The 22,278-nt window shown below is 51.1% G+C and overlaps 1 protein-coding gene across 1 annotated transcript in view; it reads right to left on the bottom strand.

Moving 5' to 3' along the window:
* Positions 1-1,598: 1,598 nt before the first annotated feature.
* LOC119285760 overlaps positions 1,599-22,278 on the bottom strand; it is a 26,812-nt gene continuing 6,132 nt past the window's right edge. The window contains exons 10-14 of the mRNA XM_037565087.1: positions 4,468-4,522; positions 4,316-4,383; positions 4,038-4,082; positions 3,036-3,203; positions 1,599-2,459 (exon numbers count right to left, since the gene is read on the bottom strand). Coding sequence (XP_037420984.1) covers positions 1,947-2,459; positions 3,036-3,203; positions 4,038-4,082; positions 4,316-4,383; positions 4,468-4,522 — 849 coding nt within the window. The 3' untranslated portion in view covers positions 1,599-1,946. The remainder of the gene's footprint in view (positions 2,460-3,035; positions 3,204-4,037; positions 4,083-4,315; positions 4,384-4,467; positions 4,523-22,278) is intronic.

Genomic DNA, 22,278 nt, shown 5'->3' with positions numbered 1-22,278 from the left:
AAGGGGCGACGCAGCGACAGTGCGCGGGTCGGTACAGCCATGGGGAGGATCTCGATGCGGCAGCACGGACTGGGTGTCGCAGCCCAATTACCCAAAGGGGCGATGGCGGGAGCGGCCATAGGGAGGACTTCGGGCGGTGACACTACGGTCCAAAGGGACGATGCAGTGGCAACTCATGGCTTTATCCATGGTAGGCGCATGCTCGGGGACGTGTGTGGGGTCGGTTCATCAAACTGACAACGGTGTTGTATGCGCCATTGTGTGGATGACGCGCGGATCAGATTACATGGCAACATTGTCGGTGATGTCAGGCGATGACGATGAAGACGGGTCGATGATGGAGACCATGCGGATGAGAGCGGCTGGCAGCGACGCATGAAGGCGTCCCTTGTGCGGCGGTCTAACCTTGCCGCGCAGTTGATGATGAACTGGCCGATTTAGAGTCGACGCCGTTATCGGAGTATAGGCGCGTGAGGACGACGAGCAGTGGGCGGCGCGATCCAATCTATGATCGGTGAACCAAAAGAAGAAGACCGACCAAGCGACCGACATAGAGAAATCTGATCTAGAGATCAAAAAACTCACTAGGGCAACAGATCACAGATCGGCGAACAAACCCTAGTACGGGTTGCGCGGCCCTGGCGGCTATCATAAAGATCAACCGCCCCAAGGGCGGCACGGTGTAGAAGCGGCGGCGGCTAGGATTTGGACTGGGATTAGTGACCGACCAAGCGACCAACAGAGAGAAATATGATCTCGAGATCGAAAAACTCACCAGGGCAACAGATCACAGATCGGCGAACAAACCCTACTACGGGTTGCGCGGCCCCGGCGGCTATCATAGAGATCAACCGCCCCGGGGGCGGCACGGTGCAGAAGCGGCGGCGGCTAGGGGTTTGGACCGGGATTAGTCTGATACCATGGAAAACGATAGTGTGAGAGAAGGATTGGTGTAATGCGTTGTGTGTTGTATTGAGCCTCTCGGGCAACACAGTTGAAAAAAGGGATTAGTCTTAATGCCTTTTTTTTAGTATTCTTAATGTCTTTTTTCAACTCCGTGTTCAAAGATCTCCTGAGGACAAATACCTTGCACGCAACACAGTAACATTAAGAGAATCAAGGTTTCTATTATCGTCATGATTGCTTTGCTAACAAGGCTAGATTAAAGCAGTGGATATCCCTGAAACACATTCCTCCTAATTTGTTCAGAATGCACTGTCTTTGATCTGCATCATCGCCCCACCAACATATTATCAGTGATCCGTTTGTAGATTTGTTTTATCGCATATGATCGTACCCCCTGTGCCATCACTTTCAGAAGCATTTCTTTCCACCCGTGGTTTTTATCCTTTTCAACCAAGCAGTCTCTTTAACACTATCTACCAATAATTGAAAATTATCACTTCTGTCGGCAGCAACAATCTGCCCAAGCAATTAGCGTCATAGCTTGCATTAAAGATCAAGGAATCATCAGCTAATAGGAGATTAAATATTGCTTCTTTTTATACAAACCATCTCCACAAACTTGTACTCCTTTAAGTTCACCACTCCATTCTGCATGTGATAACAGGGAAGACCCTCGGTGCACAAAAGAAAGATGTGTTAACGCCCGAGCTATGAGTTGGGTGTATTCCTTTTTCACAAATGCAACAAATAACAAATAGCGTGATTTCCCTGCATTACATTAACAGCATATTTTTGTTTTCCCAGCAAGCACGCACCTACCAATTCACAACGCTAAGTGTTGAGACATGATATACAATCAATGGAACCCTACCTTTTTCTAGTTCTATATATACACCACCAACACACTAAAACGAGTTGTGCAATATTGCCTTCCTTTTTCCAATTTACAGGCTAACCAATCAAGCCAGCGGCAACCTATGGGCTATATTAACACACAAACGTGTATCGTCAACGGCATGTCACTGTATATCTTGCTTGCCTCAGTCATTGTTCTTGAAGAACGAACCCCATTTTTGTGTCAATCCGTCAATCAGGCTGCCAGTCCGGCTCTTCTGGACTACAAGTGTTGCTCTTGTGCCATCCTCTCCATTGGGGTTCTGGGTGGGTTTCTGGGGTTCTGCCGAGCCAAATTTCCCATTCATGTCCTGAGTGGTTTTCTGGGATTCTGCCGAGCCAGATTTTCCATTGATGACCTGAGTTGAGCCGTTGGATTCTGATGCGCCAGAAACATTAGCAGAAACAGCAACATTTACAGTGCAGCGATCTGCACTTTGCACACTAGACGTCTTTGCTACACTGTTACAGGCTGCTACATCCTTACCAGGAGCATCAGCACCACGCACAGAGAAGGAGGATGCATCTGTCTCCAATGCCACTACATCAGGTGCTACACTATTTTCTTTGGAAGCAACATCAGATACAGCTGATTGAGTGTTCTTTGTATTTGACTTGTCTAAATCCTTCAGGGACTCAAGAATTGCTTGCATCAGCATCTGCGTTTAGACACAGCAGAATAGAGATTAACCACTGGTACGGTTAAAAACGTGGAAAGGTAAAGGCTAGGAAGTAGTATATACGCATTCAGGACAGATCAACCTACACCATGATAATTCCTAGAACGTCCATTAACATAGAAACAGAACACGGGGACTTTATGCATCACCACATATTGTTCATACGTTGACATGCTCGTTTCAAAAATCAATTTGCACCAAAAATCCTTGTTGAGACGTTTATTTCATAGTTTAAATAGTGATTAGGGAGTGAATATCAACAGTTTAGCTTCAGATACAGAAAAAACAAGCTTTTTACAAATCAATCATCCATATCAGGCATAACCTTCATATCTCCCAACACCAGCTTCTACTCCAACTTGACTACTCTGCACTCTAGCTGAGACCCAGCCACCCAGGAACATAGTTCTAGATCCTCCCTTTTTTTTCACCACCCCTATTACACGTTTTGGAATGCTTTTGTATGTTGAACTCTATAGAGGCATTAAGAAACTAAAAACTCCTCAAATATGATAGCATAGCGACAACCCCAAAGAGTGTAACGGTATAACTTACTCTATCTTCATCTTCCTCAGTGTAAGGCATATCTGATACGCTATCAAATGAATACTCCACATACTCGCCATCATCAGAGGTTGGAGTGAGCATCCTTCCATTACGGCCATTGGGAGGAGTCGCAGTAGATGCACTAGATGAGGAGGGGCCAACATCACTATCCAATACCTGTTCAAACAGCAAGTAGAAGTAAATCTGAGTGGTGATGATTGATGAGTGTAATCTTCTGCAAGGTTGGTAAAAGATCAACAACACATACAAACCAAAGCATTCCCTCCAAAACTCAACAGTGTTATATACCATCGGAAGAGGCCTATTTCGTCAGGCTAATCTACTTGCAACATGAGACTTTTGAGTTCATGTTACAGCCGCCAATTGTTCATGAACACACATTGTACCAATGATTAAAGTGCAAAAAACCAATCATGCAACACATCAAGAAAATATTCAAGTACCACCACGGATTAGTGTATTGCTAATCCTCACACATTTTCACTTAACCAGAAGTATTTGTTATGCTCATTCTCTTACGTGCCCAACAGGCTCTGAAACCAATTATAAATACACTAACGATTCTAAACAAAAAGATACCTAAAATCATATATTATAATTTAAATTACATATCAAGGTTGCCTAACGCCCATTATTAGATTCAAATTTCATACCGCAAAACGTCTTAGGATCAAGTGCAAGAATCGCTGCAACTGTATCAAAGAGCTAGTCAACACAAAACCTGAACAGAGCAGAGAGTGAGGGAGAAAATTACAAACAATTTGGGATTTTGTAGGTGATGTATTTGGAACAATCCTCACCTATAAGGTGCAGACTAAACATGACCAATCAAATAGACTGAATATTTCTATAATAAAACCTATATCGGCATTCTATGCCAAGCTTTTTGGAAGTCGGGGGAAATCAGCCAATTAGGTAAGGTAAAAGAATTTGGTGTTACGGAAGACATAAAATCTAATCCTAAGAGGTGGAAATAGCATAAAATAATACCTCAGTTCTGTCGGCCCTGCCTTTTGTGGCGGTTCCAGATGGGACCTGCAAATGATCAAAAGAAAACAAAGCTGAGTATGCTGCTCCCTGCAGGTTCAAACACAGTAAAATGTTTCGTGGCAATTGGATTGCTACTAAGATAACTTTATTCTTGCTATTATGATTCCATCAGAGGATATTAAGAGCCAGAAATGAGAACCAATAAATTAGAACACCAATCACAATGACACGGCAGAATTGCAGAATTGTTCAGAATGTCAACTAACTGAAATACCCACCTCCATTCTGCTCATGAGCCTTCTAGAACGCAACTGTGCAATGGCATCTTCTGTCGTGGTTGAAGGGGCTGCCCCAGAGCAAATATCGCAGATGTTACGTACCATGAATGATGCGCCAATTATAAGTGTGTGTCAAGGTTTGCAAATCATACCTGTTGGTGATTGAGCAATTCTATACTCTATATCATGTTCTGTATCCCAGTGACCCTGTACAGTGTTAGGAGTATTAGTATTGGTATAGGAGTCCTTATTAGGCTATGTCTCTTTCCTTGTACCCCAAGTCTTTGTATAATACTCCCTTTGTTCCATATTAAGTGTCGCTGATTTAGTACTAAATCAGCGACACTTAATATGGAACAGAGGGAGTATATATATATGACCCTTGCGCTATGCAATAGAGATAAGTTGCATCTATGCTTGCGAAGCAATGTTAGAGGCTGATTGATAATTATGAATCCCTATGTGCTAGTGTCGTGGTATAACACGGCCACCTATGGGGCCATCGGCCCCTTGTGGTTCGGCAAGGGGGAAGGGCGAGTTGCACAAAGAGCGAAGACCGTAGGGCAGCACGGCGGTGATGACACTGGCAGTTTTTACCCAGGTTCGGGCCGCCGCGGGGCGTAAAACCCTACTCCTACTTTGGTGGATTGATGAGAGGACTGTAATGTAGACGCAGCGCTCTAGCCCAGCAAGGTCGCCTTGGGACGAGAGCAGCTACGCGCGTATGAGTGTACAAAGGTCCAAATCCTATCTAAGGTCGCCACGGCCCTCCTTTTATAGGTCAAGGGGTTACCACAATGGCAAATCAGTCATTATGTACTGATTAGATAGCAAACAGTGCTATCATACCTAACTCTGCAGACAGGACAAGGTGCATTAAATGTGCCGCTTAGTGTCACGTCGTGGGAGTGCCCGGCAAGCCTTGTTGCGCCACTTTAGCTGTCTCTCGCCCTGTCTGCCTGACACGCCTCTGGATGGGTGTCACGCAGAGTGGATCTTCTCCCCAAATGGCTGCCACGTGCCAAAGGGCAGACACCTAGTCACTTGGGGGCTTGACACCGCACTGATAAGTGACTTGAGTCGTTGTGCGATGGAGCGATGGTGTCTTGGCGGGGTGATCCGCCCTCGGCGTTCCCGACAAGCTTGCCGGGCGAGTCTTGGGACTTGTCTTCGGTGCGACCTCGCCCTGGCCGGGCTCGCCTACCTGGCAAGGGAGGTTTCCCTTAGTGAGATCTTACTCCCTTGGTTCGTCTTGGTCTTCTTGATCCGCTCTTTGATCCCTCAAAGAGCTATCTCTTCTGTTTGGCCTTGTCTTGGATGTTGCAGCTTTGCTCTTGGGCCTGTGTACAGTCCGGGCAACAACACACCAGGGGTTTGTTGCACCGACAAGAGCCCCCGGGCCTGGCCCAAACGCTGCCGAGCGTCGTTGTGGTAGGCCCTATCTAGTACACAAGCGAAGAGTTGCTGGTAGCTCACTTCTTGAAATTTCCTTTGCTTCTTCATTAACCTGTGCTTGAGTCAGTTTCCTGTTTTCCCGCGCGTCGTGCCAGACGTTACGGGGGAGATTTAAGTCACGATCTGTGGGCTACCCACGTCCCACGTTCACGAGGCAGTAACTGCCACTCCACTGGCTTCCCCGCCCTTGGCTCCTTTTGCCACGTGTGCTGCATGCACTGCGCAGAGTTGGTGTCGGGCGCGGAGGGTGCGGGAATGAGCGCCATGGCAGAAAGCCGGGCGTCGGTCTTGATTCCGTGCGCCGTCAGTGGCATAGAGGAATCACACCGGTGAAACGGGGCGGTTGCTTTCTGGGTGAGGAGCCAGCCCTCGGTCCTACTCGCCTATAAAAGGGAACGTGGCGAGGCGCTGACCCACACCATTCCTTCCTTCTTCCTTCTGGTACCATCTCTCCACAATGGCGAGGGGAAGTGGGCGCAGTAGTACTCCGTCGGTGGCGACGAGGGTTTTTGCTCGACAACGCCTCCCTCCTCCTGCTGGGGACGCAAAGGCGGAGCCCGCCACAAGGGGAGGTGGGAGAGGACGCGGACGTGCCTGTCGTGGTGTTCGGGGTCGAGGAGGGCGAGGCGGCGTCTTGATCGCGACTCCCTTGGCCGTCCAGAACCCGGATGAAGGCCACGTCAGGGACCAGCCATTGGAGTTCATCGTCAAGCTGCGCGGGCCTCCGCACAGCCACCTTCGGCTTCCTGCCCCATCGCAAAGGTAATGGAGGTCGAACAGCCAACGGAACTGAGACTGCACATGAGGGGCTTTTGCAACGGCAGCATGCGGGCGGACGTGGAGTTCCCCGCCCCCCATGTCATGCTCCTCAGGCGCGGCTGGAAGACCTTTGCACATGCCCACAGCTGCGGCGGGGCACGTTCTCCATTCCAAGCTAATTGACGCCACCTTGCTCTCCGTCAAGGTCTTCAGGCGTTCGGGTGTCGTTTAGGATGCTGCGTAGAGAGCTCGACCGACGACGAAAGCTCCTCGAGCGATAGCGACGAGGAGGACAGTGACAGCGATGACGACGGCGCCGATGGAGGGGGCGGCGGCTCCGACTCCGGCTGATCGCCAGCTATACCATCACCGTCAGCAAGAGGTAGGCGGCACCACCATCTGCACCTGCATCTCCTCCCCGGCAAGGCGATTTGTTGGCACGTTGGATGTGGGGGTCCGAATGGTGCCTCCGGCTCCTCCATCAGCCTTCCAGCTGGACCCCGGCAGGCGTCCTCGTGGCCCTCGGCTTCGTTCGCCCTACCGCGTCCTGCTGGCCCTGGTGGCGGTGACCAAGGGACCCCTTCACCGCTCTCTTCACCATCACCTTCGTCCGCGCCCTCCCGATCTTGTCAGGCTCCTTGCCGTGAGGCCTGACGGGTCACGCTGGGCTTCTGCACAGGCGCTCCTTTTGCCCTCTTCACCTCCCCCTGTAGCTCCTAGGAGGAGAGGGACAAGAAAGGGATTACGGGGCACTTATCTTTTTTCAATCTAAAATGTGTATGCACTTGCCAAACTTTGATCTTAATTATGTAATCTTCTTTATCCATGTATGTGTCATGTAAGATCTACTTGCTTATCCACATATTAATGAAAAAAGATAAATCTTGCCGGGTACTTGTGCATGTATCATGCCCATGCAGAGGGGAGATGCCTTTATATGTTTAAGTAAACAAGTTTTCTCCGGCAAGCTATCTTGTCAGCGCCTTTTGTTTGTTGCCGCGGAGCTTAGCCTACCGGGCACAAAACTGTGGAAACAGACCAGCTCCTCGTCGAACCTCCTTCGTCGAAGGCCACTACAACCATCTTGACCGAAGCAACATTCGGGACATAGGATGGGAGCACCTAGGCTTCGGAGGTGATGAGGTTTTCATATGCACAAGTTTTCTTTTTACAGAACATGTATGGATAAGAAGGAACTTATCTGTTTGGCTTTCCGAGGACCGATATGTAGGCTTGTCTCCATTTCTTCTCTTCGGGACTGAGTCCACGGCAAGAACCTTGCAGTTTAGTGCAAATGAAAACAAAGCTACATATGATCTTATCTACATGATCATGCTATGCTCATGATATGCTTATGCATGCATGCAAGTTCTTGGGGGGCCCAGCGCTTCATTTATTTATCTGCTGCTCAGGGTTGCCCCTGGCTTTGTACAAAGGGTTACATGCAACATCGACAAGGCTTGTACAAAAGGGCGGCTGTCGGGCGGCAGCATCGGCAAGGCTTGTACAAAAGGGCGGCTGTCGGGCAGGGCCCGGCAGCCGCGCCTTACGGGTAGAACTTACGAAGATGCTCAATGTTTCATGAGTTTTGCACCGTGATGCCATCTTCGGTCTCCGGACAGACCGCACCAGGTCTGGTGACTCGTACCACCCGGTAAGGGCCTTCCCACTTTAGCGTCAACTTGTTGGAACCCTTGGCGGACTGAACACGCCTAAGGACAAGGCCGCCTTCCTCAAGGCTCTGGGCATGGACCCTGCGGCTGTGATAGCGACGCAGGGCCTGCTGGTATCGTGCAGCACGTACAGCAGCCCGAAGACGGTTCTCCTCAAGTAGCACAACGTCGTCACGCCGGTGTTGTTCTTGCGCTACTTCATCGTAGGCAAGCACTCGAGGTGACCTATATGAGTTCCGTGGGGAGCATTGCTTCTGCCCCATAGACTAGGAAGAAGGGAGTCTGGCCGATAGCTCGATTTGGTGTCGTACTGAGGGACCAAAGAACCACCGGCAACTCGTCGATCCATCACCTACCACACTTTTGCAGCCTATCAAATGTTCTTGTCTTGAGTCCACGCAGCACTTCAGCGTTCGCCCTCTCAGCTTGTCTGTTGCTTCTGGGATGGGCAACAGAGCAGAATGAGACCTTGCTTCCAAGGGCATGAACGTATTGCATGAAGGCGCGGCTTGTGAATTGGGTGCCATTGTCAGTGATGATTCTGGCGGGTACCCCGAAACGGCATACCCTTCAAGAACTTGATAGTTGACTGTGCGGTCACCTTCCTCATGGGCTCCACCTCCGGCTACTTTGTAAACTTGTCAATGGCAAGTTGGCAACGTACAAAAATTCAAAGCCCCCGGCAGCACGAGGGAAGGAGCCCAAAATGTCGAGCCCCCAGACCGAAAATGGCCATGACAAAGGGATCGTCTGGAGAGTTTGGGCCGACTAATGGATATTCTTGGAATGAAACTGGCAGGCTTCACATCTGGTGACTAGCTCAGTTGCATCTGGAGGGCCGAGGGCCAATAGAAACCTTGCCGGAGAGTTTTCCCAACTAAGACTCTTGATCCAATATGAGAGCCGCACACGCCTTTGTGTATCTCTGCCAATAGTTCCTTTTCTTCTTCCCGGCAAATTCACTTCAGGTTCACACCGTTGGGTCTCCTTCTGTATAATGTGTTGTCGACAAACTGATACATACTGGCCCTCCGGGCTACTCTTTCAGCTTCTTGCTCTTCGGGAAGTTCGCCAGTTTGGAGATAGTGGACGATGCGATATGCCCAAGTCGGGGCCTGCAGCTCGACAACTAGAGCCAGTGGCACCTCCTCACTAGCAGGAGAGCTTGCCTCGACCACAAAGACCTGACGTCCTGCGGAAGAGTGTGGCTCGCCAGGCGAGGTGGAGTCATTCCCGGCAACCCTCCTTCCGGGGACCTCTGAAGGTGCTACCGGTGGGGCTTACCGGAGTCCAGCTTCCTCCTCTTCTTGGCCATTGTCAATGGAGATACGGATGGTTGAGTCAAATGGAGGACAAAAGTTCCTGGTTCCACCTGCGCGGCACACTGGCAGATAATCAGCAGTGTTGTTTTCCTTTCCGCACGTGGTACGTGCTCTGTTTGTAATCCGTCAAAGTGTTCCTCCAACTTCCTCACCTCTTCAACGTATACTTCCATCAACGGGGTCTGGCAATTCTTGTTGACTTGTCTCACTACTAGCTGTGGATCTCCTCGGATGATCAGCTTCTTGATCCCCAACTCTATCGCTATCCTGAGCCCGGCAAGGAGCCCTTCATACTCCGCAGTGTTGATGGTAGCTTTTTCCCGAGGAAAGCACATTTGGACCACATACTTCAGGTGCTCTCCGATGGGCGCGACGAAGAGCATGCCAGCCCCCGCACCCTGTAGTGAGAAAGCACCATCGAAGTACATGATCCATTCCTGGGGGGCTTCCTTGCCGGGGATGACTGTCTCTAGCACCTCTTCATCCGGAGTTGGTATCCATTCTGCAATAAATTCCGCAAGTGCTCTACTCTGAATAGTTGACGTGCTCTCAAACTTCAAACCAAAGCTTGATAACTCCAAAGCCCATTCCACTATTCTGCCAGTGGCCTCGGGGTTCCTCAGTGTGCATTGTTAAGACTTTGTACAATGCTAGTTGCTTAGAGAGGTGCTTAGGAAAACAAACCGGATTTTTCTGAAGCACCGGTGCCTATTTCTACAGGAGAGATGCCTAACTAAGCGTCTACCCTGTACAAATAAGCACCAGTGCTTAAGGAAAGACTGGTTTATTTCTCTAAGCACCTTACATTGTACAAGGCCTAAGGGAAAGCGGGTGACGACCGTGATCTCGTGGACTTGAAAGTAGTGGCGCAGTTTTCTTAAGGCCATGATGAGGCTAAAGATCAACTTTTGCCCGCCAATGTACCTCGATCTAGTCCCCTGCAGCAGGGAACTGACGAAGTACACTGGCCGCTGCACCACCTTCTTCCTCACCGCGACCTTGTAATTGTCTCCGTTGCCCTGCTCCTCCTTGTTCTGATCAGCACCTGACCTTGTCGGGACGAGTTCACCTTCCTCCCCGGAAGATACAGTAGTTGCCGTTGCTCCTTCTACTTCCCGCTGTGCCACCAAAGCTGCACTAACCACTTGATTGGTTGTCGTTAGATATAGCAACAACAGCTCTTGTAGTTTAGGAGCAACCAAGGTGGGAACAGAGGTAGGTTTTTAAGTCTTGCAGCGCTGCTTCTGCTTCCAGAGTCCACTTCATGGCCCTGCCTTCTTCAAAATTTTGAAAAATGGTAGGACGCGCTCGGCGGACTTGGAGATGAACCTGCTCAGTGCGGCAACACATCCAGTTAAGCGCCTCACATCCTTGACTGTCCTGGGTGCTTGAATCTACTCAATTGCTCTGATCTTGTCAGGGTTGGCTTCTATTCCCCGGTGAGACACGAAGAAGCCAAGTAGCTTGCCGGAGGGAACGTCAAACACACTTCTCGGGATTAAGCTTCAGGTTGATCTTGCGTAAATTTGCAAAGGTCTATTTCAAATCTTGAATAAGTTGATTTGTCCTTGGTTTTGACCACGATGTCATCCATGTAGGCTTCAATATTCCTATGCAGCTGGGACTCAAAACCAATTTGCACTGCACTTGCAAAAGTGGATCCGGTGCTCTTTAACCCAAAGGGGATCCGTACAAAACAATACGTGCCGCATGGGATTATGAACAAGGTCTTCTCTTCATCTTCCTTGGACATGAAAATCTGGTGATACCCGGAGTATGCATCCAAAAAGGAAAGCAGGTCACATCCAGAAGTGGAATCCACAATCTGATCGGTGCGCAGCAAGGCGAATGGGTCCTTCGGTCATGCTTTATTCAGATCCATGAAATCTATAGAAAGCCTCCATTTCCCATTCGCCTTGCGCACTACCACTAGATTTGCCAACCACGTTGGATGCAATACTCCTCTGACCAAACCAGCTGCCTCAAGTTTCTTGATCTCTTCGGCAATGAATTGTTGCCACTCCAAAGCTTGCTTCAGAACCTTCTGCTTGACGGGCCGGGCATGGAGACAGACAGAGGTGGTGCTCGATTACCTTCCTGAGAACACCGGGGATGTCAGATGGTTGCCAAGCAAACACATCGACATTCGCCCGCAGGAAGGCAACGAGCGCGCTTTCCTATTTGTCGTCGAGGATGGAGCTGATAGTGAACGTACAATCAACGCCAACCATCCCTGCCGGGACCTTCATAGCAGGCACAGCAACCTTCGATCTCTTGCTTTTGAAACTTTCCGGCTGGTCATCAACAGGCGCAGCATACTCCAGAGAGACGCGTTTCCCGGATTCCTTGCCGGTATCCTCGCTAAGCTTCTTTCCTTTCTTACTTTTCTTGGCGGGGGCGGCAGCTTCCGCGGCCTCAGCAGCGACTGCTTCCCGATACATCTTATCCACGCATATAATCGCCTCCTTCTCGTCTGATGGAATGGAAATGGCGCCCATCGGCCCTGACATCTTCAGCGTGTTGTAGGCATAGTGAGATGCCGCCATGAATTTTGCCAGGGCTAGACGACCAAGGATTTCATTGTACGGCAAGGGAAGATCAACCACATCAAATACAATCTTCTTAGTTTTGTAGTTCAACTCTCCTCCGAATGTCACTGGCAGTGTGATCTTTCCCTTGGGACAACTCCTGCCAGGATTGATCCCTTGGAAAGTACCAGTAACCTTGAGCTCTTCATCTGCTATCTGAAACTTGTTGAGCACCTTGGGGGAAATCAGATTCAACACGGCCCCGCCGTCAACCAACATCTTTGTGACCTTAAGGTTGCGGATCATTGATGAAATCAACAACTACAAGCACCCTACCGCGGTGGTGCGGTCAGGGTGATCCTCTTCGTCAAAGATGATGGGTGTGCGGGACCATTTGAGTGGTTTTCCAAGTTCCGCCGCAGGCTCCACAGCACTGACCTCACGCGCCCACTGTTTAAGCTGGCGGTGAGAGGAGTGCAAGGATGCACGCCCGTCAATGCATAGGGCGTCGGTGGCCTTCTGAAACTCCTGCTCGTTGGTTTCCTCTTCATCCCCTTCATCGCTCTCGCCATCGCATTCCTTCTTGTCATGGCTTTTAGCAGGTTTCTCTTGACGTTGGGGGACCTTGCCGGGGCGGATTCCTCGGCCGCCTTGGCCTTTCCCGCCAACATCGTCTTGGTCTCTCTCCTTATCACGCTTCTCGTACTCAGCTTTCTGCTTCTTGACGAGTTGCTCGACTTGATGACACTCTTGCAGATCATGGCCCTTGGTCCGATGGATCTTACAGTACGGCCCATCAGCTTTCCTAGCCTTCTTGGCCGCCGCAACTTCCCGGCAGTCAGTGCACGCGGCAACTTCCTTGCCGGGAGCTTCGGTCTTGGCCTTCTTGCCGGTAGTAGGGACGCCGGACCCTTCGACAGCCAGCACTGTTTTCTCCTTGCGTTTCTTGTTGCGTTTTTTGTTCTTCTTCTGATTGGTAGCATCGTCGTCGTCTTCTGAGTCAACGTCGATGCCATCTTTCTCTCCGGGGAGTCGCCTCCCCTCGTCTGTTCGGGCACACTTATCTGCCAAAGTGTACAGCTCATTCACAGTCTTGGGCAACCGGACGTTCATCTTGAAACGTATCCTGCGGTTGCGCACGTTGAACTGGAACGCAGCAATCACGGCTGCCTGGTGGATGTCTGGAATGTTCCTGTGCACCCGACTAAATCTTTACATATACTTCCGCAAACTCTCTCCGTCCTTCTGCGGGAGGAGTTGCAAGTCGCTGGGCCGCCCTGGTTCTTGATGGCCGCCCGTGAAGGCACCAACAAACTCATTGTACAGGTCAGCCCAGGTCGAGATGGAGTTCTCCGATAAGTGCATCAGCCACGACCTCACGTTTGGCTTGAGAGCCAAAGGGAAGTAGTTGACGAACACCTTCTCATCTCTCCCTCCGGCAGCTTGGACAGCGATGGTGTGAATGCTCAAGAACTATGTCGGGTTCAATCTTCCATCATACTTTTCTGGTATCTCTGGCTTGAAGATGCGAGCAGATGGCCAACGGACTTGCCGGAGCTCATGAGTGAAGGCGGGGCACCCAACCTCGAAAGGCAGGTACCCGTTTCCACCGGGCACGGGCTCGTCAACGTCAGGGCCATTGCGCCTATCGGACTGTCGACGGGTTTCGCGGCGTCGTTTGATGGTGACGCACGCGTCTTCCCTCCGCATGTCCTCGAGGACCTGCCGTTGGTCTCGATGGGCTCGAGGATCAGACGAAGCCATTGACAGGTCGCCGGGTTCTTGGTCATGTGGTTCTGGCTGCAGCCCCTGCGCTGGCTGCCGTGGAGGGGACTGCACCGTTGGAGTGGCCCCTTCGGTACGGCCAGCGGCTCGGGCTGTTGTCGCTGCCTGTGGAGGCTGTGGCGGGCCTGCCCCCTGTGATCCTCCCGCCTCAGCGAAACCAATCAGCCTCTGAATGGTGGCTCTCCACTCATCCATTTGATTGGCCGCCGGCGGGAATCTCAACAAGAGCTGGGCTCGCGCCATGGCTTCCGAGGCGATGCTTGGCATGGATGACGACGCAGATCGCGACATCGCCTGACTCCTGACGGTGCCGGTAGTGGTGGCGCCGTGCCGCCGCAAGCCGATCGCCAGGGTGGCGGGGTGACGAGGCGGATGCGCCTGGGGATTGATGACCCCATCTGGCGCATCGTCTTGGTTAACTTGCTCTGGTGATGGCACGGGCCCCGTAGCCGCACCCGCAGCGGGGGCGGCTAGAGGGTTGCGATTCGCACAAGAACGAGCGCCATCGCTATGGCTGCGTCCTTCTACGAGGCGGAGACGGGATATTCTCCCGCGCGGCGTCCACGTCCCTGTGCGCCCCCGTAACCCCCATGGCATCAGTGGCCGCATGTGAGAGGGCCTTCGACGAGGCGGAGACGGGATATTCTCCCCACCCATACCTTGTGGAGCATGGCCGCTAGGGCGTTGTTGATGTTGCCCTTCTCCGGCACGTCCTGCTCCCGCTTCGGCCACAAGGGGGATGGTGATGGCGTCGCCTGCGCCAGTCACGTTCCGCGCGGCGTCCACGTCCCTGTGCGCCCCCGTAACCCCCATGGCATCAGTGGCCGCATGTGAGAGGGCCTTCGAGTTGGACGGGTGAGCTGAAGCGCCAGACTTTTTCTTGGGTGCCATGGATGATGAAGCCGTCGATGAAGAAGACGATGATGAAGATTGACGCGCTACTTACAATCTCGGGTTCGCGCAAGCGCCTCCCCCTACCTGGCGCGCGAAAGATGTCGTGATATAACACGACCACCAATGGGGCCATCGGCCCCTTGTGGTTTGGCGGGGGGAAGGGCGCGTTGCACAAAGAGCGAAGACCGTAGGGCAGCATGACGGTGATGACACGGGCAGTTTTACCCATGTTCGGGCCGCCGCGAGGCGTAAAACCCTATTCCTGCTTTGGTGGATTGATGAGGGGACCATAATAGAGACACAGCGCTCTAGCCCGGCAAGGTCGCCTTGGGACGAGAGCAGCTACGCACCTATGAGTGTACAAAGGTCCGAATCCTATCTAAGATCGCCACGACCCTCCTTTTATAGGTCAAGGGGTTACCACAATGGCAAATTAGTCATTACGAACTGATTAGATAGCAAACAGTGCTATCATACCTAACTCTGCAGACAAGACAATGCGCATTAAATGTGCCGCTTAGTGTCACGTCGTGGGAGTGCCCGACAAGCCTTGACGCGCCACTTTAGCTGTCTCTCGCCCTAACTGCCTGACATGCCTCTGGACGGGTGTCACGCAGAGTGGATCTTCTCCTCGAATGGCTGCCACGTGCCATAGGGCAGCCATCTAGTCACTTGGGGGCTTGACACCGCACTGATAAGTGACTTGAGTCGCTGTGCGGTGGAGCGGTGGTGTCTTGGCGGGGTGATCCACCCTCGGCGTTCCCAGGAAGCTTGCCTGGGGAGTCTTGGGACTTGTCTTTGATGTGACCTCGCCTTGACCGGGCTCACCAGCCCGGCAAGGGAGGTTTCCCTTAGTGAGACCTTACTCCCTTGGTTCATCTTGTCTTCTTGATCTGCTCTTTGATCCCTCAAAGAGCTATCTCTTCTGCTTGGCCTTGTCTTAGATGTTGCAGCTTTGCTCTTGGGCCTCGACGGGGTGATCCGCCCTCGGCGTTCCCGGCAAGCTTGCCGGGGGAGTCTTGGGACTTGTCTTCGATGCGACCTCGCCCTGATCGGGCTCGCCTGCCCGGCAAGGGAGGTTTCCCTTGGTGAGATCTTACTCCCTTGGTTCGTCTTGGTCTTCTTGATCCGCTCTTTAATCCCTCAAAGAGCTATCTCTTCTGCTTGGCCTTGTCTTGGATGTTGCGGCTTTACTCTTGGACCTGTGTACAGCCCGGGCAACACACGCCAGGGGTTTGTTGCACCGACAGCTAGGCTTTTGAGTTCTAAATATTACCCTTCTGGAGATATCTTAATATCTTAAACTGTCAGCTCAAGAAAGGATCATCTTATGTCTGGCACAACATCTGGGCAGGAATTCAAACATTCAAAAAAGGGTGTATTTGAAGAGTTGGCAATGGCATGAAAATTAATATTTGGGAAGATTGTTAGATCCCACTCTATACTCGTATCCCGGTGACCCTATACAGTGTTAACTGTTAAGTAGTATTAGTATTGGTATAGGAGTCCTTATTAGGATGTCTCTTTCCTTGCACCCCAAGTCTTGTATAATACTCCCTCCGTTCCAAATTAACTGTCTCTGATTTAGTACAATGATTTAATACAAAGTTATACTAAATTAGCGACACTTAATATGGAATAGAGGGAGTATATATATATGACCCTTGCGCTATGCAATAGAGATAGGTTGCATCTATGCTTGCGAAGCAGTGTTGGAGGCTGATTGATAATTATGAATTCCTATGTGGTAGGGTTTTGAGGTCTAAATATTACCCTTTTCGAGATATCTTAACTGTCGGCTCAAGAAAGGATCATCTTATGTCTTGCCGAGCATCTAGGCAGGAATTCAAACATTAAGAAAAGGGTGTATTTGAAGAGTTGGCAATGGCATGAAAATTAATATTTGAGAAGATTGTTGGGTCCCGAATAGTTCTTCAAGGAAAATAATCACACTGTGGAGTAACAGGGTGCTGACAAGAGTTAATGAGCTCCTAGATGGATGGGATGAGCCACGTATCATTGACAATTTTTGGCATATCGATGCAGAACGTATACTACAAATCCCTATATATACATGAGACGGATGATTTTGTTGCTTGGCGCCTAACAAAGCTCGGCCTCTTCAGTGTACGTTCTTACTTGAGTCAAAACCCTACCCCGAGTGGACTAGGTAGTTCTACTTCGCATCCGGTTTGAAAAATTCTGTGAAATATAAAATGTCGGGTAAGAGCATCTCTAGCAGATCCCGCAAACAAACTGAAACACATACTGCGTATTCAAACTAGCAGTTCGCGCCACTTTAAAACATCACTGGAGTTCATACTTAAAACATAGTCCCTCCGTCCGGAAATACTTGTCGAAGAAATGGGTAAAAATGGATGTATTAGAACTAAAATGCGTCTAGATACATCCATTTCTCCGACAAGTATTTCCGAACAGAGGGAGTAGTTCATACTAAAACATCACCGGAGTTCATACTTAAAACATAGTTCGTACTTAAACAACACCGTAGTTTATACTGAAAACATAGTTCATACTAGCATAAAACGAAAATTAAACTAGATATACCCGTCATCACCATCACCGAGCTTATCAATGCCGAAGTGGTGCTCCATGAGGGAGTTGGAGAGCACGAAGGTGAGGCCATACTCCTCCTTCAACGCCGGCACCCGCGCCGCTGCAGCTTCATCTCCTGCGGCAGTCGCCTCCTTCGCCTCGAACCACGCAACCTCCACCGCCCGGAGATGCTTGAGCTCGGGGGAGAAGATGCGGTCGAGCCTATCAAATTTGGTCCACGCCCGTGCTCCACGCGGACGCCACGCCTGTTCCCTGCGCCACTCCACTGGCGGGCAGAGGAAGGAGCTCCCGGCCTCAGCGTCGTTAAGGCGCTTGTGAGGCGGCTCGCTGTCGAGCCCCCCTCGGCCACCCCTCCCGCCACCCGCGCACGACATCGCGACTCAGTTCCGGTGGCTACGCTCACCGCAAAACGATGCCGGAGGAAAGGCAATTCGTCACCTGAGAAGTAGAAATGCGGCGGAGGAGGATAAGGGAAAAAGAGAACACAACCCTAAAACAACCTAGCGTCGATATATATTGCAGATTCAAGGGCGGTTTACGGGCCTCCCATAAAAAATTTACAGGCCGGGCCGGTTTTTTGGAGCGTCCCGTAAATTCACCGGAAAAACGCGGCCCGGCAAGCAACTCTAGCAGTTCATGTAAAAGCTCGCCGAGACGGGTTTTTTCGGCAAATTTACAGGACGCTCCAAAAACCCGGCCTGAACAGGTCCGGTAAAAACGGCCTGGCCCATAAACCGCCCCCGAATCCGCAAAATATACCGGCACTAGGCTGATTTAGGGTTTGTGCCCTCCTTTTCCCTTAGAGCATCTCTAGCAGACTCCTTAAAAACACGAAAACTGTAAAATCCCAGCGACTATACGCGTTTGGCATGTTTTTTGGGCCAGACCAGAGCCCGTATAGTCGCCCGGCATGTAAAAGATTTTACGGTGGCCCGCAAACTACCCCCCGCACGCGGTATATCTACGGGTTTGCGGCGACTATACAGGGCGAAACCCTATCCCCCCGCCGCCACGATTCCCCAATCCCCTCTCCCATTTCTCCCCGCCGATGAGCTAAATCCGCCACCGCTCCCCACTATGTGGCATGGGATGTGAAGCTCGAGCCACCGCTTCGACGGCAGCGACAACCCCGAGCGGCAGCGGTGTGTCAGAGCGGACGGCTCGAGGAAGCAAACCGTGAAGAAGTACATGAACCGCGGCCTAAAGCCAGCGCCGTCGGCCCTCCGCCGCAAGACGGAGGAGTACGACCGCAGGCAGGCGCGTCTGTCCTCCGGCTCGGGCAGCTCCTCCGCCGCAGGCAGCTCCGCCAGGGGGTCGAGCTCCCGTACGTCGCTCCTCATGCCGGTGAAAAGGGAGCCGGAGAAGCTCCCGCTGCTCCGCGCGGTGAAGGGTAGCCAAAGGGGCCGGTGCGGCCGGGCGGTAGCGTCATCGGGCAGGAGGATTTCCTCCCCCGGCCAAGGCGGACATCTTTAAGAAGGCCATCGTCGCGCGCATGCGCGGGAGAAGATGGAGCAGTGCCGTCGAACTTTAGGCGAGCTCGACGACGTCGTCCTCGAGCAAGGGCTCGCCAAGGCGCAGGACTTCGACGCCAACCTCAAGGGATGGGGACACAAAGCCAAGGCACAGGACAAAAGATATGTTGACCTCGTCTCCTTCGACGACGACTGAACTCTGCCGTCGCAGCATCGCCGCACCCGGATGGCTCCGGTGAGCCAAATGTTGGCAGTAGGGTATACGATGGCCGCCGCTCCTCCGATCTACTTTGTATAAAAAATGCTATGTATGGTGATCTATGAACGCTGCTAGTTCTACTTAAGTAGTTTGATTTCTCCCATGAAGTTCAGATTTCAAAATTTACAGATTCATTTTCGGCCTATATCCGACGCATTCTGTGAACTGTAAACTCAATTTACGGGTCCGCGATTTAAGGTGTCGGCTAGAGATGCTCTTATCCTCCTCCGCCGCATTTCCACTTCTCCGCCGACAAATCGCCTTCCCTCCAACATCATTTTGAGGCGAGCGTAGCCACTGGAACTGAGCCCCGGTGTCATGTGCGGGTGGCGGGAAGGGTGGCCGAGGGGGGGGGCTTGGCGGCCGCGACGGCGAGCTGCCTCGCAAGCGCCGCAACAACGCTGAGGCCGGGAGCTCCTCCCTCCGCCCACTGGTGGAGTGGCACAAGGAGCAAACGCGGCGCCCACTCCCGCAACACCGAAGCACGAGCGTGGACCAACTTCAACAGGCTCAACTGCATCTTCTACCCCACGCTCAAGCGTCTCCGGCTGGCGGAGGTCGCATGGTTCGAGGCGGAGTAGGCGGCCCCCACAGGAGACAAAGGTGCAACGGCGTGGGTGCCGACATTGAAGGAGTACGACCTCGCCTTAGTGCTCTCCAACTCCCTCACAAAGCACCACTTCGGCGTTAGTAAGTCCGATGATGGTGGTGACGAGTAGATCTTGTTTAATTTTCATTTTATGCTAGTATGAACTCCGGTGTTGTTCAAGTACAAACTATGTTTTAAGTATGAAGTCCGGTGATGTCTTAAGTGGCGTGAACTGCTAGTTTGAATATGCATATGTGTTTCAATTTGTTTGCAGGATTTGACGACGGTTTGTGGGATTTGCTAGTCAGGAAAGGGCGAGGTAGACCGAATTTGACATGGGAGAAGTCCGTTAAGAGAGACCTGAAGGATTGGAGAGCTAGCTATGGACAGGGGTGCATGGAAGCTTGCTATCCATGTGCCAGAGCCATGAGATGGTTGTGAGATCTTATGGGTTTCACCTCTAGCCTACCCCAACTTGCTTGGGACTAAAGGCTTTGTTATACTTGCATAATGCAATCCCATGTATGGGCATACTTGCTAACCGTCACATTGCTACCACGGGTCAATGCCCAGTGTGCCAGACTCACGCAAAGGATGTAGCACACGCATTATTCAAATGTGCTCGGGCACAGGAAGTGTGGCAGGTCCTTAGGCTACATGAAATTATAACCCATGCATGTGCACCGCAGAGATCGAGCACCGAAATTCTGGAGATCTTGCTATGTGACTGACCAACAAAAAACAGTACATGGATGTGGTCCAACACCCGGAGATGATCGCGGCCACTAGTTTGTATCTTTGGTGGCAGAGACGGCAAATTTCAAAGAATGAGGAGGTGCAACAGCCTGTTCCCACAGGTCCAGCCATTCAAGCTTTAGAGCTAAATTATGTACCGGCAAATGGCAAACCTCATACAAGCCCACACATCAATCGATGGAGGAAGCCATTGTTTGGTCAGCTGGTTCTGAATGTTGATGCATCTTTTCCTGAGGAGGATTACTCTGGTGCTGTCGTCCGGGATCACCTGGGTGCTTTCATTGGTGCTTCTACTGCAAAACCAGAGCGTGCTGGCAATATTGTCTCAGCACAAGCAGCGGCCCTGGTGGAAGGTCTGAAGTTGGCACTTCAACTTGGTATAAACTCACTCCTGGTACAGGTGGATAATTTGGTTGTTGTGGAAGCACTGAACATGACTAGTGGGCAAGCCATGGTGGCTGCCCCTATCATTGAAGAATGTCGTGGTATTTAGGAAGATTTCGGAAAGGTTCTTTTGAACATTTTAATAGTCTAATATGGTTGCTAATGTTTTAGCTCAACAGAGATATCTTGATCCTCGACTTTGTGGTTGGACACACCCCCTGAGTTTATTTCTAGCTTTTTAGCGGATAATGTAAGCATGGTTTAAGTAATAAAGCAGCCACGAAGGACTTCCCATCAAAAGCAAAAGAGGTAAGTTGCATCTATGACATGGCATTAGAGCCTAGATTTAGGTCTTGGATGCCGCAGCTCATCCTACTCTCCCAATCGATTTTTTGTTTTGGTCTCCCGATCAGATTCCATCGATCCGCTCTTCTCAAGTAGATTCTCTCTTCTCTTGGCTGCCCGCTATCACTTCGTATGTTCTCGGCCAGACTTGCCGCCACGCTCTGCTCCACGTACAGGCCCACCCGTGCAGCTCTAGCAGCCTGCGTGCTGCTCCACCCTGCAGGCCTCGTGGCCCTGCCGCGGCCTCCTGCCAGCCTTCTCCTGCTGATATGTCGCTGCTCTTCTTAGCCATGCTCCTGGTTGCTGCTTGCTACGTGTTGTTGTGCCTTCTCTACTTGTTTCTGCTACGTGCTGCTGTGTAATATTTGTCTCATTTTTTCCTGCTGGCCTGCTCCACCAGTTGATAGTAAAAAACATATTACAACGTCTGCTGATTGTCAACAGTGTTCTTTGCCGATTATGTCTCGCACATACACCTTCCATTGGTGTTGGGTGTTCGTCCGCTAGTTGCTCTTTTCTGCCGCTCCTCGCCGGCATCTCACCTGCACGGTCTCCTCTGCAGCCTCTTCTGCATACACGGTAGCTATTCCATCTTCGTCTCTTGCGTGCTTCTTAGCTTCTATTTTTCTATATTTTCCGCTGCGTCCACCAAGTCCGTTGCTCTTTTACATGTTCTCATGCCATGCGAGTCAACCAAATCTTTATGTGTCAGCCTTATTTTTCAGGTTCTTGTCCTTTCTATACAACTTTAGTGGCCTACGTGGTCCTTGTGGTTTTCTATAGGAATTTCATGGCCTCTTTTTGCACTGCTGATCTACACTCATTCTTGCCATCGAGCTTCTTTCGCCGCCGGTTTTCTTGGGCTATGATTTTATGCGCAAAGCTTCATTCGCTTGATGCCAATGTTTATAAAGCGCCCTCCTTTAGACGCTTAAGCGTCGCTTACGTGATAAGGCGCTGCATGCTCACTTTGGGTGTCAGAGCGGGTGGAGCTCGCCTTAGGTCGCCTTAACGCCTTATAAACAATGCTTGATGTGCCATCTTATTTTGACAGCCCATCTTCTCTTATATGTCTTTTGTATCTTCTATTGATGTGGTGTCTTCTCGTCATCCCCTTTGGCTTGACTCTACAGGTTTTTCAAAACTTTTCATGCTACAAAAACAC

Source organism: Triticum dicoccoides, chromosome 4A, assembly GCF_002162155.2.
Source record: "Triticum dicoccoides isolate Atlit2015 ecotype Zavitan chromosome 4A, WEW_v2.0, whole genome shotgun sequence".
Classification (NCBI taxonomy): domain Eukaryota; kingdom Viridiplantae; phylum Streptophyta; class Magnoliopsida; order Poales; family Poaceae; genus Triticum; species Triticum dicoccoides.
This window is presented reverse-complemented; position numbering and strand designations above follow the sequence as displayed.